The sequence below is a fragment of the Protopterus annectens genome, chromosome 17.part0 (assembly GCF_019279795.1).
Source record: "Protopterus annectens isolate FY-2018-M chromosome 17.part0, PAN1.0, whole genome shotgun sequence".
NCBI classification, from domain to species: Eukaryota; Metazoa; Chordata; order Ceratodontiformes; family Protopteridae; genus Protopterus; species Protopterus annectens.
In genome coordinates this window covers 696329876-696348982 of record NC_056751.1, presented here as the reverse complement: position 1 = coordinate 696348982, position 19107 = coordinate 696329876, and the positions used below count along the sequence as shown (strand labels likewise).

Sequence of the window (19107 nt, the reverse complement as noted above, 5' to 3'; positions counted from 1 at the left end):
ATAGCCTAGTACCAACCTATGAACCTATGAAACTAATATATCCAACAAATTTTTTTTCAGTTCATAAACCATGTTTTCTGTGGAATATCTTCTCCTCTCCCCCCTTTTTTGAAAATGGATGCTGTTAGAAAGTGCAGTGGGCTATGAAGTAACAATTTAAAGTTCTTCTCATATTTTTATTGGAATAAATTCTAGAAAGGACATAACACATTCCCTGCTCAATGAATTAAACAACAGGTTATACTGTCACATTATGGATGTTTTTTTTTTTTTGCTGTAAACCCAATGTCATTAAAACATGTCTTATTCTAACCGTTCATCTATCTATTTTCTAAAGCACTTGTCCTGGTGAGAACTATGGTGGTAGCAAACTATGCAGGGTCAAGCAGACTTCTTTATGACCAGTAAGAATCCGGAGTGCATTATCTGGCATCCCTGGGCATTATCAGGCAAGGTGATATCATTTCTTCAGAATTTTCTGCCTTTGCCCTAGGGGTCTTCTCAAAGTGGACCATATCTGGTACTCCTTCCATGGGAGGCAGCCAAGTGGCATTTGAAACTAGGTGCCCAAACTAGCTGAACCGATTCCTCTCCAGCCAGAGGAGCAGCAGGTCTGCTTTCAGAATCACTGACACTGCTGGATTTCCGCTCTAGCAATCACTGTCACTGCTGGATTTCTGCTCTGACAGTCACTGACACTGCTGAATTTCTGCTCTGAGAATCACTGACACTGCTGAATTTCTGCTCTGAGAATCACTAACACTGCTGAATTTCTGTTCTGAGAATCATTGAATCATTGACACTACTGGATTTCTGCTCTGAGAATCACTGAATCACTGACATTGCTGGATTTCTGATCTCAGATTCACTGATACTGCTGGATTTCTGATCTCAGATTCACTGATACTGCTAGATTTCTGCTCTGAGAATCACTGACACTGATGGATTTTTGCTCTGGGAATCACTGACTCTGCTGGATTTCTGCTCTGAGAATCACTGAATCACTGAATCACTGACACTGTTGGATTTCTGCTCTCAGATTCACTGACACTGCTGGATTTCTGCTCTCAGAATCACTGACACTGCTAGATTTCTGCTCTGAGAATCACTGACACTGACGGATTTTTGCTCTGGGAATCACTGAATCACTGACACTGTTGGATTTCTGCTCTCAGATTCACTGTCACTGCTGGATTTTCATCTTGTTCTAGTGAATAAGCCCAACAACCCTTAAGACAAATCTCAGTTTCACTGTTTGTATCTGTAGTCTCATTTGTTTGGTCACTAACCAAAGCTTGTGGTCAATTTACTAGGATGAGGAACATAGATTGACCAGTAAACTGTGTACTTCATCCTATGATTCATCTCTCACCCACCACCAAAGTCCACTAAAATCCTTGCAGTACAACCACTGCTACTCTACCCTGACTTATGAACAAGACCCTAAAACACTTAACGATCTTCCACTTGGCATGGTCACTTCCTCTCACCTCTGGAGAATAGTTTACTTTGTTAAAGTCAAGAATCACAAGTTGTGTTTTGGAGGTGTTAGCTGAACTTCTCCAATGCAAGACAGAGATCACAGCTGCCTGAGGTGATGATGACAGCATAATTTGCAAACAGTAAAAATGCATCCCCCTTGGTTCACTAAATTAGACACTGTCTAAACCTTAGCTGTATCTTGAGGCCCTGTCCATGAATATCATGAACAAGATGAGAAGCAAGTCACTCCCTTGGTGGATTCCTTCATCTACCACAAATGTATTCCACTTAATGCCAAGAATGTAGATGTGACTTTCATTCCACAGATACAGGTAGTAAGTGACATGCAGCAGTGGCCCAATGGCACCATACAGGTAGTAAGTGACATGCAGCAGTGGCCCTAGGGCACCATACAGGAAGTAAGTAACATGCAGCAGTGGCCCTAGGGCACCATACTATTATAGCACCTCCCACAAGATATTCTCAGGGTACACAGCCATAATCCTCTCCACATGCATAAAACAGAGGCAGACCCCCTCATGGAATTCAACAGCCACAATTTCTTCAGTATCAATGGAAACAGAGTTGATATAGTGCTTCATATCCAGAAGGAAAATCTCACTGCTTATTCTGAATCAGATGCTCCAGTATCTGATAAAATCCTTCTTCCAGCATCCCACCATAGGTTTTTCCATGGAGGCTAAACAGCATGATTTCTCTCTAAGTGGAATACCTTCTCCTCTCCCCCCTTTTTTGAAAATGGATGCTGTTATCCCAATTTACCAATCCAGAGGTACTATCCAAGCCTCACATCCAAAACTGAAAATGCAAGCTAACCATGACACCAAAATAATATCTAGCACCTTTCAGCATTCAAAAACAGACCTCATCCAGTCCTGCTGCTTTGCCAGAGTGAAAGCATTTGATTGTCATAGAAACTTCATTTATAGAAAGTGACCAGTCCTACCTGCTGGCTTTGGCACTGCCCTGTTGAAGAACAGCATCTCCACTTGGTTCCTTCTTTACAGTGTTTCTTCTGACAATGTTCCAGTTTAAGGCTAGCATTTTTGTATCTTCCTGAGAATAACCTGATCAATCATCTGCATTTCCCCCAACATTACTGGAAGTTTTGTCAGAACCTTTCTGAGGACATCTGAAAGATTTTCTACAAGGTCTTGCCAAATTCCCTCCATATGAGGACCTTAATTTTTACAATTACCACAGTTACTGCTTTCCTGGTCTGTTGGTAACTACTGGTCAGTTCTGGAGCTGCACACATTGCACGGAAGGCCTGTTTCTTTAACTTAATAACTTTCTCTCACTGCCAGTTTCCACAAGTGGTTACTATCATGGCAAGCAGTGATCACCTTCTGATCATAGCTTTTGGCCACTGGCTCAACTACTGTGGTCTTGTACAAAGCTCATTTGGAGTCTACGTTGTCACTGGGAGAGGACTGTGAAGGAGGCAAGGTGGAACATAAATGTTTTAGAAATGGCAGAGTTTGCATAAGAGGCAAACACGGACAGAGAGGAAGATGATAATGTGTCTTCGAAGGAATGTGAGGTTAAGGGTGAGGACATATCATTCAACATTCACGTCAGAGGTGGAAGGAAGGGGCAGGGACATGGTGGAGGCCAAGTAGAAGGAGTACAACAGAAGCGTGACAAAGTAAGTGGAAGTAACAAGTATTAGAGTAATTCAGAAGGAGTCAAGAAGGGAAACCAGGAATTTTTACATGTATTACAAAAAAAGAAGGAAGGGGAAGACAGACCTAGTTAGGCTTCATAAGGATGGAAGGCAAATGAAAGAAGGCAGGGAATAAGCAAATACTTGAATGAATATTTCACCCTAGTCTTCAAAAGGGGAAAGGGAAGGAGGGTGGTTTGTTATCAGCAAGCTAATTCAGAGTGGGTATAGTACTGGACAGATACCAGGGTATACAGAGACAGGGGTAACTAAAGAAGAACCTGATTGCAGTAAGGGAGGGTAAGACAGAGGCACCAGACAGACTGTTTCTCAGGGTCTTCAGGAATCTGGCCACTGTGCTAGGGAGTTCTGTGATAGAAATATTTAGCAGATCAATGCCAGACATAGAAATATATAAGGTATGGAAGATGAAAGGAAAACAGAAAAAAATGCCACCCAGGTACCCTAAGTGGAGTATCAAGAAGGGATGTTGAAAAATTCTAAAGAAAAAGCTTGTTGCTCTCCCGTAGGACAGCAATTTCCAGGAAACAACCAACACTGGTTCATGGAGCTGTCAGTCAAAACTCTGCAGTTTTATGACTGGATTACATATGAACTTGATGGTGGATTACTAGTAGATGTGGTCTATATGGACTTCAGTAAGTCATTTGGCTTTGATCTGCATAAACAGCTGGTACATAACTTTGCAGATGGCAGGTAGGTCTGAGACTGAGGAACTATGGCATGAATGAAAGGTTGGACACAGGCAGTTCTGGCCATAATGACACTGTTAGGAATAAACAGTGACGGGTTGGGTATCACCGGAAATGGTGCTTGGTCCAGTACTCTTTTGTGTGTCCATTTTGAATCTATCTGAGAAAAGAGACAACAGGATGATCCTACTCACTGGTGACACAGATAGGCACAGCAATGAGAAAGGACAGAAGAGTCTAAGTTAGGATTTGGAAAGGCTGATCAAATTAGTGAAAAAGGTGACATTCATCATTTTCTAAATGTAGAAAAACAGTACACTTGGCCACAACAACCCTAGTATAAACTCTCATTTGAGAAGTAGAATAAAGGAGAAGACCTATACAGGAATGCAATACTGCCTAACTAGGAGCCGAGGGAGAGGGGAGGGACATGGAAGTAAACAATAAAATGCGTGAGTGAATCTTTAGGAGGATATACTCCAGAAGCAAAGAAGTAATGCTCTTACTTTAATGGACCCTGGTCAGACCATGTGTGGGGGTTCTGCATGTAATTCTGTATTGCACAATAGCAGAAAAGTAACATCAGGCTGTACTGGAAGGAGTTCACAAGCCCACCATCACAAACATGTGTGAAAAGGGGGAAGGGATATGAAAAGAGAGTAGATGAACTGCAGTTTTTTTCACTAAAAACTACAAGTGATGAGGGGGTTATCTGTTTTATGTTCAGTCTGTTCTACACTGTGAAACTAACTTTATAGTACCAAAAAGACAGAAAAAAGAAACCCACCTCTTGTAGGGGCTTGGTCACTCATACCCCCTTACTTATATATAGGTTCATAGGTAGGTACTAGGCTATCTATCCAAGGGCATTTATAAGCCTAGCCAGAATGTGTTGGCTTTCGCCTCCCTTTTAAGTTAGTTTTCTGGGCCTCTATCTAGCAGGGAAATTGAAGTGATCCCAGGGGTAAATTTATGATTTCCCATCCACTCGTCAAGATTTCTCTTGAAGAGAGTCAGTGAGGAGCTTTGCCTAACATAAACTGGGATTCTATTCCAGAGCGAGGGAAGTCTCTGGGACAGGAATCTATCCCTCCAGCATGTCCTGTTTATTGTTGTGCTGAGGTTTAATTCACTGGAGCGTGTAGCTCTAAGAGATTTGGTTTTCTTGAGGTGGAGCATGTCCATTAATTCCGGGTTAGACATGGCCTTGTACGTCAGGCAGAGATCACCTCTGAGTAGGCAGTAAGCAACCAAGTAGAGCTGGAGTTTCTTTAGTCGAGCTGCATAGGAAATCTGTTTGAGGCCCATGATCCTCTTGGTGAGGTACTTCTGTGGTCTTTCCAGCTGTTGCAGGTGTTGAGTAAGGTACATTCCAAATGGGGCATTGTACTCTATTATGGGCCTAATGAGTGATGAGTAGAGGGGCACAATGACCTCTCTTGATCTATATGTGAACCCTTTTGTGATCTGGTGGTCTACATAGAAGGAATTTCTAACCACTTTGGCAATGTGATTATCAAAGGAGAGGTCTATCTACCTGGGTCCCCAGGTCCCTAATTACATCCTCTGTACTTCGTGGATTACCACCTATGTGATAATTCGTGGGCATTTTGTTTTTCCCAAAGGGGATGACTATGCATTTTTTGGCATTTAGCTTGAGGCCATGGTTCTGACACCAGGTATCTGTCTCTGTGAGACTCTTCTGGAGGATGTCTGTGTCAGCCGGAGAGCCGATTATGGCCCCCAGTTTGCAGTCATCTGCGAACTTGGTCAGCCATAGTCCTCCCGTGCTTGCCTGTACCTCAGAGAAGTATATACCAAACAGGAGGGGTCCCAGGACCAAGCCCTGTGGGATGCCACTTGTAACTGGTTTAGAGTCAGACATGGCACCTGCAACTCTGACCATTTGTGTTCTATCCGTGAGCCAGCTGGCAACCCATCTCATGACATAGGGGTTAATGTTCAAGCTGGTGAGCTTATCTATGATGCCAGAGTGGGGAATGGTGTCGAAGGCCTTAGTGAGGTCCAGGTAGGCTGTGTGGACTACCTTTCCTTCATCTATGGCCTTGGTAACTGTTTCAAATAAGTCAACTAGGTTTAGGAGGCAGGATCTGCCTTTAACAAAGCCGAATAGGGTAGGGTCCAGTGTCTGGAGGTTCCCAATGTCTCTGTTTATGAGTTCCATGATGATTCACTCCATAGCTTTGCAGACCAGGCTAGTCAGGCTTATAGGGCGATAGTTCCCAGGTTCTGTTGTGGCACCACCTTTGTGGAGCGGGATGACTGTTGCTGTACGCCATTCTTTGGGTACATAGCCTGTGGTAAGGTTGAGTTTGAACAGTGTATTTAGGTGAGGGTTTAGTTCATTTTGGAGCTCGTGTAAGATGCAGCCTGGGATACCATCCGGTCCCATTGATGCTGTGTTTTTAGCTTTGGAGAGGGCTGTTTTTACCTGCGTGTCAGTGATGTCTGGGGCTCTGCATTCTTCTGAGATGGACATGGATCCTTTTGGGGGTGGGGGGATAAAGTTTGCACTGCACCTGTCAACCAGGATGTTAGCAATGTCAGTTGGTTTAGTGTATTTTTTGCCATTTTGCACTAGCTCAGAGCATATCTGAAAGTTGCCACCTAGATACTTGACATAGCTAAAGAAGGCTTTGTGATTATCTTTAGAGTCTTTGGCAATTTTTCTTTTGAAACTGGCCTTGGATGATTTTATGAGGGATCGTAGTTTCTTGCTAATATTGATCAGTGATGCCTTTCCTTTTTGGGATTTTGCTCTATCATGTAATAGTTTCCTCCTTCTGTTGTACAGCTTATTTACGGCCGGGGACTACCAGACTGGTTTCCTCTTTTTGGAGGAGTGAGTCTTGGTTTTACTTGGGATGGCTCGATCCATGCACTCCTGTAGGTGCTCATAGAATGCATTTATAAAGGATTCTGCGGTTTGGACAGCATTATCCTTTAGCAAGGGGGCTTTGAAATTTTCCACCTCGGTCTTGAGAAGTGTGAAGTTGGCTTTTGAAAAGTTTTTCACAGTGGTTTCCTTGACTGGGGGTGGGGTCGGGATGTGGATGTCCAGTGTGATTAGTTTATGATCTGATCTTACCAGTGAGGGGTTTACCTCTGGTGTGGAGCGCTGAAGCCCAATGTTGGTGATGATCAGGTTCAATATGTTGTCACCTCTTGTGGGTGTGTTGACCAGCTGTTCCAGGGTGTTTGAGTTTATAAACTCTAGGAAGCGTTGGGCAAAGGAGTTTGTACTTGAGTAGTTATCCCAGTCAATGTTTGGGTAGTTGAAATCTCCCAATATCATGGTGTTAGGTAGGACCTTTATATTTTCCAATGTTCTCAGGAATGATGAGTGGGGGTCCTGAGACAAGGTAGGTGATCTGTAGCAAGCTACAATCTGAAAAGCAGCTTTGCCCACTGTTAGTTGCACATGGATGGTCTCCGAGGCCTTGTGCTGTGCTACTAACCTAGAGGTGTGGGTATCCTTTATGAAAATGGATACACCTCCTCCTTTTGTATTTCGGTCCAGGTTCTGGGGCCGAAAGGTATGGTTTGAGTTGTAGCCTGGTAGTGCTGGGGTGTTCTCTGGAGCCTTGAACCAGGTTTCTGTTACTGCACAGATACTGATTTTCTCCATGCTAAGGAGTGCCTCGAGTGCATGCATTTTGAAGTTTAGACTTCTGGCTTTGAGTAACATTACCCTCAGTTTTTGGTTACTTGTGTTGTTTATGGAGGTGGGTTTGTCTTTTGAGCCTTGCCTAAAAAAGGCACTATGGGGGTGACAAGAGCCTTGGCCAGTATTCGAAAGCCTAAGGGTGACAGGTGCAAGCCATCTCTGGCGAAGCAGTGTGGCTTTTCGAGCATGTCATCCCAGGCTGACAGACACTGGATCCCCTTGGAATGACACCAATAGATTAGCCAATTGTTAAAACTGATCATTTTTCCCTTGTACTGTGGCATCATTCTTGGTGAGGGCAAGATGTTACTCAGGGTCAGGGTCATACTGGCCTGGGCTACATGAAAAGAGAGCTCCTCTATATCTCTTTTCATGTAGTCCAAGGAGGTGCATCTCAGGTCATTCACACCAACATGTACAATGACAGAGTCATATATGTGCTTGTTTTGAAGTGACCTGAGTGCTTGTGTTATGTGGTGGATCCTGGCACCTGACAGGCAGCTTACAGTAACCTTCTCCTTGTTCAGTCTAGTGAGTGGAACGTCAGTGTGCCTGACAATAGAGTCACCTATTACTAGTGTATTGGGTGTGTTGTTAAGCCTTAAGGGCTGTGGTTGCGTGGCAGACTGACTTTGTGAAGTATGTGATATGTTGTTGTTTGAGGGTGGAGGTTGCTTAGATGTCTGCTTTGGAGGTCTCTGCTGCTTAGGCAGATTTTTATTTAGAGCCTCCAAGTATGTTTTTGTGTATTTATGTGTGTTGTTTGCTGGTGCATGTATGACTGGTGTATGTGAGACTGGAAGTGTGGTGCAAGTGTTTCCCTTCTCCTCCTGACTGGCTGTTCCAGCCTTGGGTTGAAAGAGCTTGGCCTCCAGTTTGGCTGTATAGTCACATCTCTCACATACATTTGTGTTTGTTGGAAGGAGGAGAGGGTTGTCTGTGCACATGAGGCAATTGTAACATTGCCTCAAGATTCCCAGATTCACCAGCTGGACTGGAGAGTATACCTGAACCTGCCCTTTTGACATGCCTGTATGCGTAAATGAACTGGTTTACTGAATTGTCCAGTAGGGATGAATAGGGAGCCTTGTACTACTGTATAGTAAAGGGGAGTTGTAGTGTTAGCATTTATTAGTACTTACTGAGAGCTTGGAGCAAGTGCTGGGCTGTAAAAGGAAAGTTAGAGTGCTTTATTTGAGAGTTTGATTAGTTCTAAGGGAAAAATTGAAGAGCAGACTTTGTGAAGCCTGGAATAGTTTAACCCAAGCTAACCAGTGCTGCACGGTGTGCAAAACCGCGCAAATGCGGGGTTTAAGGCAGGGAGATGAAGAGATAGGAATTAACCCAAAACGGCCAATAAACTACAAGTTGCTGGGCTGTGACCACTCCTCCAGGGACAGATAGTCTGCTCAAAGCTCCCCACTCTCACTGGTGAAGAGAGAAACTTCCTCCTATCCAAGTAAGGATATGGGCAACACAGGCACTTATAACACAGTCCTAAATTCAGCAGAACCTGAAAGCTGGACTAGACTAGCTTAGAAAAGGTGGGAAACAAGAATTTTTTTTTCTTTTTTTGCCAGAGAAATACACTAAACTTTCACAAAAACACTTTAAATGTGTATAACAGGCTAGCACACTTTAGTGTGTAGCCTACAACAGTTAAACGGGTCAAAAATGAACTTAAAACGATTTTTAAAAAGTGCTAACAGTAATAAACAGTTAAGTATGCAGCAAGGAAGGTTTTTTAAAGCTCAGAAATGCTAGTGATTGCTTTTTCGGCAAACTAGCAGTCACAGGAGAAAAATGCAGAGAAAAAATATTTATATGAATTGAAAGTCTCTCCTTAGTCGGTCTGCTGCTTGTAGTACTCTGCGGGGCACCACGAGGAGCTTGGCTGAGTATTATACAAGAGAAAAACTACTCAGCCAAGCTAAGCAATATTAACTCCATGGTCGCACTAGAAAGGTGGAGAAATGGTGAGGAGGAACAAAGCAATGGATGGGAAGTTGAATTCTAAATGTAGTTACAAGACAGATGAGATTAGTTAATTGTCTCTCTCTACCATGAGACAAATGTAATTAAAAAAATACAACCGACAGGTAGAATGTGATTCACTTTTTGATGTCTTCTATCCCAAAATATCATACAACATCATTATAACAATCAGTTACAGCAAAAGAAAAAATAGGTTATATAGAAAAGATCTTAACTGCTTTCAAGAAACTTGTTGTTTAAACTAAAATAAAACATCCCCCACCCAAAACATACACACAGAGTGAACTTACTCAGCCAGCAGTACTGTCGCCTTGTCTTAACAGATGATTGCAGGATAAACCAAAGGTAAAACATTCCTCTTGGAGGAGGTTACACTGATAAAAGAAAATAAAGCAAAGACGTTGATTACTGTAATGCAAAACTGAGTATACTGTGCTTGTGATACATGTTTTTATTCCCTACAGAAATGCAGTGTCCATCTGGTAAGGAGTACAAAGCATGTGGCCCAAAGGTGCAACCTACCTGTAATTCAGGGTAAGTAGTTAAGGACATAAACAATTTTCTAATAATTCTAATACAAAACATTGTTTGGGAGAAATGGAAATACTAAGATGCAGACCAGTGAACCACGCAAACACCGTTCTGCCGCTAATGCTTCCAGGTTATAACACCAGACCAGTTAAAAGTGAGAGGAAAACATAAAACATTTCACAACTTACTGTCTTATCATTGATAGTGACTTCATTTTGTATTCAGGGGTCTTGATATCTTGTTTTAATGTACGTGGCAGGAATAAATAAATAAAATAAGAGAACATAAAGTCACTGCTCCAGGAGATATGCAGGGAAAGCAACAACACAGGAATGGGGGGAAATTTCACCTTTCCAGAGGGGGACCATATCTTTGTGACAATATACATTGCTAGCTCATTAGCTGTACCAAATTCAAAGTAAAAATCTAACATTACTTGGGGGGTAATAGTGCGCCTTATGCCCCCCCCAGCTGTCAGAAACTTCAGGATGTCAGTGTGATTGATCTTCTCATGACATATGATTGAGCAATAACATAACACAAGGTAAGTTAGGAAAGGGCAGGCTGACAATAAGGAATTGCTAGAGGATGAAATCTGACAAAAAATAGTCAGCAATATTAGGCCTGCTGGGATTGAGCTTCCAGTAAGGGAACCATGAAGAGGACTCTGTAAGATGTTATGGACAAGTATGTAGAACTTCAAAATGTAAAGATAATGAATAAAATAGCTTGTGTCAAAAAACTTCAATTAAAGTATAATTTGGGAACGATGGAGTTGTGCAAGTGTTTGAAGAAGATGGAAGAAAGTAAAGAGTGGAATGAGAATGCCAGGCGGGCTAACGAAACAAAAAGGAAGGCGATTGGTATGGCTAAAGCACGATAATACATTGGTAAAAATGTTACCAAAGGCAAAATAAGGAGGAAATGCAAGTCCAACACAATAAGGTTATTCTGGAGAGTTCGACTGTGATGAAAACACATGCCCCCACCCCCCCCCGCACCACCTTAGTAATGGGTGCTAACCGTACGTAACCTTAACTCTGACCCTCTCCCCAGCACTAACCCTGCACCTTACCTTAAAAAGAACTCCCCATATCACTGCCACTACACAAGACAAAACCTGGACACACAAACATTCACAGACACACACTATCAACACTACATCTAACCCCTTACCTAGCCACAACTCTAACGCTAAAATATACACACTTGCCCACAAATACATAAAATCTATCACCTCACCTATCCCCAACCCTAACCCTAATTCTCAAACACATGCACAACACTCCCTCCAAACCCCACTCACCTGTTAAGGCGAAACATACCATCAACATTTTGGACATTCAGTTATCCATACATTCAGCATTATACACCACCCTAGATTTTGTTGGCTAGGCTAAATCCAGCCAGCCAGGTGCTGGTGAGTAAGGGCACCCATCTGTAATAGAGTGATTTGGATTCTATAATAGTTCCAGGAAGATGGAAGGGTCATCAGTAGTGAAAGGGATAATAAGGAGGTGGTCCTGTGCACTGCTGGCATTTAATAAAGATCACTGAGGTATCACAAATGATTGATTATGGATAAGGCTGCAAACAGGATCCAATAAAATGCCAATGGTATTCAAACATATATAGACAGCAATCTGGCTTTTGACCAAAACATAGCCAAGGTAGTAAGGAAATAAATCTATGTTGCCAAACTTATAAGTAAGGATATGACATCCAGCTCCAAGGAAGTTATAGTAACACTTTACTCACCCCTTTATCAGACCCATCACTGAGTACAATGCCCCCTTCAAATGTACCTAACCAAGCATATGCAACAGTTGGAATGCCCACAGAGATTCCAAGAGAATCAGGGTGTTAACACAGTGTCCTGTACGGATCACCTTAAAGCCCTATCTCTATACTCAGTCTCCTAGAGGTTACTGAGAGGCAATGTACTCCTGGCATATAAGTAATTCTCAGATCCAACCCTGATGGACCTTTTGCACATCTGCAAAATGAATAGCCCCAGAAACACTAGAGCCAAGGATTTGCAGTGGTGGTGCTGCGGTAGCGTTGTCGCCTCATAGCAAGATGTTGTCCCATTCGATTCTCAGCTAGAGCGTCTTCTGTGTGGAGGCATACATGAATGGGGCATGCCTTCGTTGAAGGTTGTGCGTCAGGGCTGGTAACCCGGTATGTAAAAATCCACTACCAATCATTAGTGGACCGGAGTTCCGCTGTAGCGACCCCTAACCGGGAAAAGCCAAAAGACACAAACAAACATAAATAGAACATACTGGTGAGATAGATATACATCTGAAGTAACCCTATGCTCTGGAATAGGCTCCCTCTCCATGTGAAGCAGAGTCCATGTCTAACCATAGTCAAACTGAACCCTGACCTATGGATGGGAAATCATAAATTCACCCCCATTCTGACCCCATGTCTCTGATAGACAGAGGGCAACAAAAAATATTCCTTACCTAACATACCCCTGCACTACATATTTAGCAACCACCTAACTAACGTACCTCTCCAAATAGACAACCATGTTACATAGAGACAGACTTGGGTTGGGTTGCATGGCTAGGCTTATAAAGGTCTTGGTGGCCATTAGCCTAGTATATACCTATGAACCTATCGACCGAAGTCAGTGAAAAATTGACTTGTACTCTTTCCAGAGATTTTCGAAGGAATCAGTAATTCAGAGTACTCTTTTTCTAAGTCAATGGAAAAAAGAGCCTGAAGAAAAAAAGACAACAATACAGTTTGATATTGTGAGAACAATAATGTGTCTGGAAAATAAGACTTAACTGAAAAAAATCACATCAGTATGGTAACCCCACCAGGCTATTGTGGGGATAAAGAAACAATATAACATAATATTAACCCCTTCCTGTGATGCTTAAGTGTTAGTACTGCAAACAATGCACCAAACGCAACGATGTAACATAATATTAACCACTTCCTGTGATGCTTAAGTGTTAGTACTGCAAACAATGCACCAAACGCAACAATATAACATAATATTAACCACTTCCTGTGATGCTTAAGTGTTAGTACTGCAAACAATGCACCAAACGCAACAATGTAACATAATATTAACCCCTTCCTGTGATGCTTGTGTTAGTACTGCAAACAATGCACCAAACGCAACAATGTAACATAATATTAACCCCTTCCTGTGATGCTTAAGTGTTAGTATTGCAAACAATGCACCAAATGCAACAATGTAACATAATATTAACCCCTTCCTGTGATGCTTAAGTGTTAGTACTGCAAACAATGCAGCACCAAACGCAACAATGTAACATAATATTAACCACTTCCTGTGATGCTTAAGTGTTAGTACTGCAAACAATGCAGCACCAAACGCAACAATATAACATAATATTAACCCCTTCCTGTGATGCTTAAGTGTTAGTACTGCAAACAATGCACCAAATGCAACAATATAACATAATATTAACCCCTTCCTGTGATGCTTAAGTGTTAGTACTGCAAACAACGCACCAAACGCAACAATATAACATAATATTAACCCCTTCCTGTGATGCTTAAGTGTTAGTACTGCAAACAATGCAGCACCAAACGCAACAATGTAACATAATATTAACCACTTCCTGTGATGCTTAAGTGTTAGTACTGCAAACAACGCACCAAATGCAACAATATAACATAATATTAACCTCTTCCTGTGATGCTTAAGTGTTAGTACTGCAAACAATGCACCAAACGCAACAATGTAACATAATATTAACCCCTTCCTGTGATGCTTAAGTGTTAGTACTGCAAACAATGCACCAAACGCCAAAAGGCCGAGAGAAAAAAGCAGCTGACCACAGTGGCCCTCTAATACATGCTATATATGAAAGCAGCCAACTGACATATACTTGAAGGTTGGATAAACCACGCACTGCGTGAATACCTATATAAACAAAACAGGTACACTCCCCTCTAAAGAAAACAGGTGCACTCCCCTATAAACAAAACAGGTACACTCCACTATAATCAAAACAGGTGCACTCCCCTATAAACAAAACAGGTGCACTCCCCTATAAACAAAACAGGTACACTCCACTATAATCAAAACAGGTGCACTCCCCTATAAACAAAACAGGTACACTCCCCTCTAAAGAAAATAGGTACACTCCTCTATAAACAAAACAGGTACACTCCCCTCTAAACAAAACAGATACACTCCCCTATAAACAAAACAGGTACACTCCCCATGGATGGTCAGTAGAAACTGGGACTGAACCCTGAACCTATGAGGTCGAAACCTGAACTATTAAACTATCACACTACCCAGTTGTTGATAAAGTCAGATATTATTTATTAAGTTAATTTGTTAACCTGGGAAGTGAACTGACCCCAGGACCCTTTTCGGTCATGACCCAGGCCAAATGGGAAGACATAAAGAGTGACAACTGCATACAATATAAATACACTTACCCAGGAATGAAGATACAGATATTTGCAATACAAATCATGTATATACAAGCAAATATATGTAAGAAAGCATATTTACAAAACCATGAGGGATAACAGTAGTAACATGAACATATACAGTAATAATATGTCACATGATGAAACACAGGAGTTAAATGTGGTTTTACTTTATCAGCAAGTCTTTTATTGACATTAAAATTAGAGTATATTAATACAATGTGTTTTTAGCTTTGTTACATGCAATGTTATGAAGAGATTACATACGTACTGCATCATTCAGTATAATATGTTAGCAGTTGTAATACACTCTGAAGGTGTAATATCCTGAAATAATTACACTATTTATATTTGTTGGGTACCCACGAAAGGGGTTGATATTGATTTACAAAATTAGATGAAAGCTTGTCAGTTTGAGTTTATCTGTCTATATTCTTCATGTTTGATGATATCACCTTTGTGTCTAAAGAAGTACCATTAGTTGCCTTTGTGGGGATGTGATTTAAGTTATTTTCTAAGCAGTACAAACTGTTTAGTTTTCTTTATTTTCCAACATGCTATTCCAACATGGAGGCGCTATTCCACAAATACTTTTTTTTCACTGATAGCTAATGTAAATGAGGGCCTCCGTACAACGTGATGATAAATGTTTCTGAGTGGCAACAAGAGTTGACAGGGTAACTCTCACATCAGAAGTAAACTATAAGTCGATGTACCTACTTTAAAAAAAAAAGAATATCTTGGAACTAAGAAGATTTATTGACGGTCTTACTTGCACCTCAAACAGATATTGTTTAAGCATCGTACCTGCATCCACTTAAGTAATTCTTTATTTACTGTATTTGTTTCAGATATAATGACAAGTATGTACAATCTGATGATGATAATTATGCTGAAGGATGTTTCTGTCAAGATGGAAAAATCCTTTTCAACACGTATTTGGACATCTGTGTCTCCACCTGCGGTAAACATTTTACTAACATTTTTCATAGTTAAGGCATTTAGGCATGAATATTTGGTGTCCATAAATGATGTGATGATGGATGTTAGTACAGGATGACCTTGGATAATAACAAAGCAGGAATTGTTATCAACACATGCTGAGGAAATTGTTTTCCATCCATGCACACCACAGTCACTAGCCATCCAAAACCATTTTCATGCATAATTCTTTTTGCTTTGCACTGTAACAGAATACATTTGTTTCCTTTTTTCTACCTGAGCTTGAACAAAAATGTGTGGGCATCTCCAAAAATGCGATAGCTTGTCCTAGTGCCTGACTGGGGTTATCTGCACCCACTGTTTAGTTAGCATGTACTTTGCAGTCTCTCCCACCATTTTCCTTGTTCTGACATGCAACACTATCCGCACACATTTCAGATTATCAGGTTTTATCACAGTTACATTACTGGTACCTTATGTTGGTAATATTCTGAGATGGAAATGCTAAAAGCAAACAAAACTGACAAAGAAAGAGGGAAGAGAAAGGAAGAAAGAAATGAAAATTCACAGCTCTGTATTTCCATCTTGGTTTGCCATTTTCTGTAAGTGAACCACAAAGCACAACACCGACCAGTAAAAATAAATTAATGAGCCACACGCTGAAATCAAGGAAACAAATGTTTTACTATATAAAAGACTCCTATATAAAAGGAGTCTTTTATATAGAAAAATGCTTGTTTCCTTGATTTCAGCGTGTGGCTCATTTATTTATTTATTTTCTGTAAGTGATTGTTTTCTGGTAGACTGAACTACTGCAGTCAGAAATGCACTAATATATATCTTTTTATCTGTTTATTGGTTTTATAGGTTGCACAGGGCCCGATGGAATGCCAAGAGAGGTAAAGAAAATTTACTCACAGTTTTAAACCTGCTAAAGTAAAAAAAAAAAAAGCTGAATGTGAATGAACTGGGTTGGCAAGGCATCACAGCAAGATGTAGATGTACAAAGATGTACAAGGTGTACAAATGATTATGCATAAGCAATAAATTATGCTGTCGGGTAGGTTTTAAATACGTGTAAATATAACATTTAGTTGTGAAGGGCTAGTGAGGTACAATTCAGGAGATTAACCACATTCATGCAGCTATTTATAACTGGAGCCAGTGATAGATAACCTAGAATGCCTTACTGTGCCCACAGCATAGAGTTGTTTATTCCAGTTTTACTGAAATGGAAGACAGTTCTGGTGTATAATACAGTCCAACAACTCATGCTACATGAAGATTTTGGCCAGGTCTATAAGGTCTTAGTTAGACTGTGTAATGCACTTTATACTTTACTACGAAGAGTAATAGAAAATACACCATAATAAAATTACCAAGCTGTATCTAACATTTTGCAGTCATCAGTTTTCCATACTTTGATTCAGGAGAATGTGAAATTGGAAGGAAGCCCATGCGCATGCTCATTCAAACACACACACACACACACACACACACACACACACACACACACACACACACACACACACACACACACATACGCATGCACGCACGCTCACACACACTTAACCTTGAAAATAATGTAAAATATCTCAAATTATGAGTCACACTGCAATGACTCAGCAAGAATTGAGGATAAACTGCTGACTTTGGTTTTGCTTAACTTTCACACTATGAAACAAAAATTGCAATGCGATGACTGGTAAAACTAAAAAGTGATATCCTGGGTGGTCCAGATACGTTTATTGCACACACTTCGTAAAAAATAAAAATAAAACCAACAACAAAAAATACTTTAAATATACTATTTATAGTTGGCTAAATTGATTAATTAATTAATTACAAAGCAACGCCTACTAGTTAACATTTGATATTCAGTATACTGCTTATTTTAATATAAATAATGTTATATAAAAATAATATGTAAAAGTTCACTATAGTACAATGCAAGAGGGTAAAATACTATGATATTTAGTATACATTAATAACAGCTTGTGTAAAAAACTAATAGTATTCATACATTCAAATAAAGTGAATTGAAGGGGCATACCTAATCAGTTGTTAAATATTTTAAACAAAAAGTAATTAATATTCATATTGCTAAAAGTACATAAAATATTTCTCATTTAGTTTGTTTGTAACTATGTTTCTAATAAAATTTAATCAATTTAGCCAACTATAAATGGTTACAACTCTGACTGTATACTTGTACTATGAAGAAACCCGCCTTTATTTAGTGGGTGAAAGCGCTCAGTACTTGGTATATTTAAAGTATTTTTTGTTGTTGGTTTTATTTTTATTTTTTACGAAGTGTGTGCAATAAACGTATCTGGACCACCCCAGGATATCACTTTTTCGTTTAACTTTCACACTATGTTCATTTTCAAAATGCATGAATATTGTCCAAGCAAATTCTGAGATTTCATGGAAATGAAAAACTGACTTGTGTAACTTTTCTGCCTATGCTTTGATACACTGCTAATGAAAGTAAATTATATTTGGTGTGTGCAGTGAACACTCCAGTCTCTGCTATTAGATATTGTCAACATTCAAGTCATTCTAACATCTATCAGAAAATACAGGGTAAAAAATGAAAAAACAAAACAGTTATATATTACAGCATCTCTAACGTCATTCACCCATTACTCATTTGAAATAACTTTACATACTTGCTAAGAAAAGAAAGGGTTATTTGGTATGGAGTCACATTTCTAGAATTACAAAACTGATGGAAACTGCATCTGATGTCTCTATGTTGCTTGCTTTTCACCAGCCTGGGGACACATGGAAGAGCAACTGTCTGGACTGCCAATGTGACAACATTACGATGACTGTCCAGTGCAAGCCACGTGCATGTTACCCCTCTTCTAATACATGTACCCAGGAAGGATTTGTACCCATTACTGTGAAAGACCCAGAAAATCCTTGCTGTAACAAAACTGAATGCAGTAAGTACTTGTCAGTGTATTTTACCTGTAATAACCAATTATGCTTTACTCGTAGGCACTGCATGAAATTATACATGATTGTAAGCGTGGAATGTCATTTATTATTGTCTCTATCAGTGCCCTGTTTTGGTGTGGGCAATGAAAACTACTGTGTTAAAACCTTCTTCAGTGTTCGTATTTCAATAGAGATGATACCAGGTCAGCGGTCCAAAATCTGATTAAAATACTGATTGCACTAAGCCTGGAACTGATTTATATATATATATATATATATATATATATATATATATATATATATATATATAAACAGAAATATTAAATAGCTTTCAGTTTGTACCCACATCATAGGATGATATAGTATTATATTGTTTTAGAATCACTTTTTTGATTCTATCTTTGACAACATAGCCATTTGATAAGTAAATTATGTATAAAGAAAGGTGTTATGAATTTAATTTATTTATTAATTTGACTTACCTTATAGGCATGCTATAATTTAAGAGATGCAGCCTGGAAGCATTGTGTGACCAAATGATTTGTTCAGAGTCAATTGTATAGTTACAAGTGGAAAATGACAGACTCAAAAACCTTGAGTCAGCTACACAGCTCTTTGCAGGTCACATTGATGTCTTATGGTCCTGTCATTAGCCTTAGATGCAATTTTTTCTCCACATTACACCA

The 19107-nt window shown here is 40.1% G+C and overlaps 1 protein-coding gene across 1 annotated transcript in view; it reads left to right on the top strand.

Annotated features, from left to right (window-relative positions):
- Positions 1–19107, top strand: part of LOC122791500 (mucin-5AC-like) — a 272677-nt gene that overhangs the window by 210371 nt on the left and 43199 nt on the right. The window contains exons 39-42 of the mRNA XM_044059242.1: positions 10030–10099; positions 15385–15497; positions 16343–16374; positions 18252–18426. Coding sequence (XP_043915177.1) covers positions 10030–10099; positions 15385–15497; positions 16343–16374; positions 18252–18426 — 390 coding nt within the window. The remainder of the gene's footprint in view (positions 1–10029; positions 10100–15384; positions 15498–16342; positions 16375–18251; positions 18427–19107) is intronic.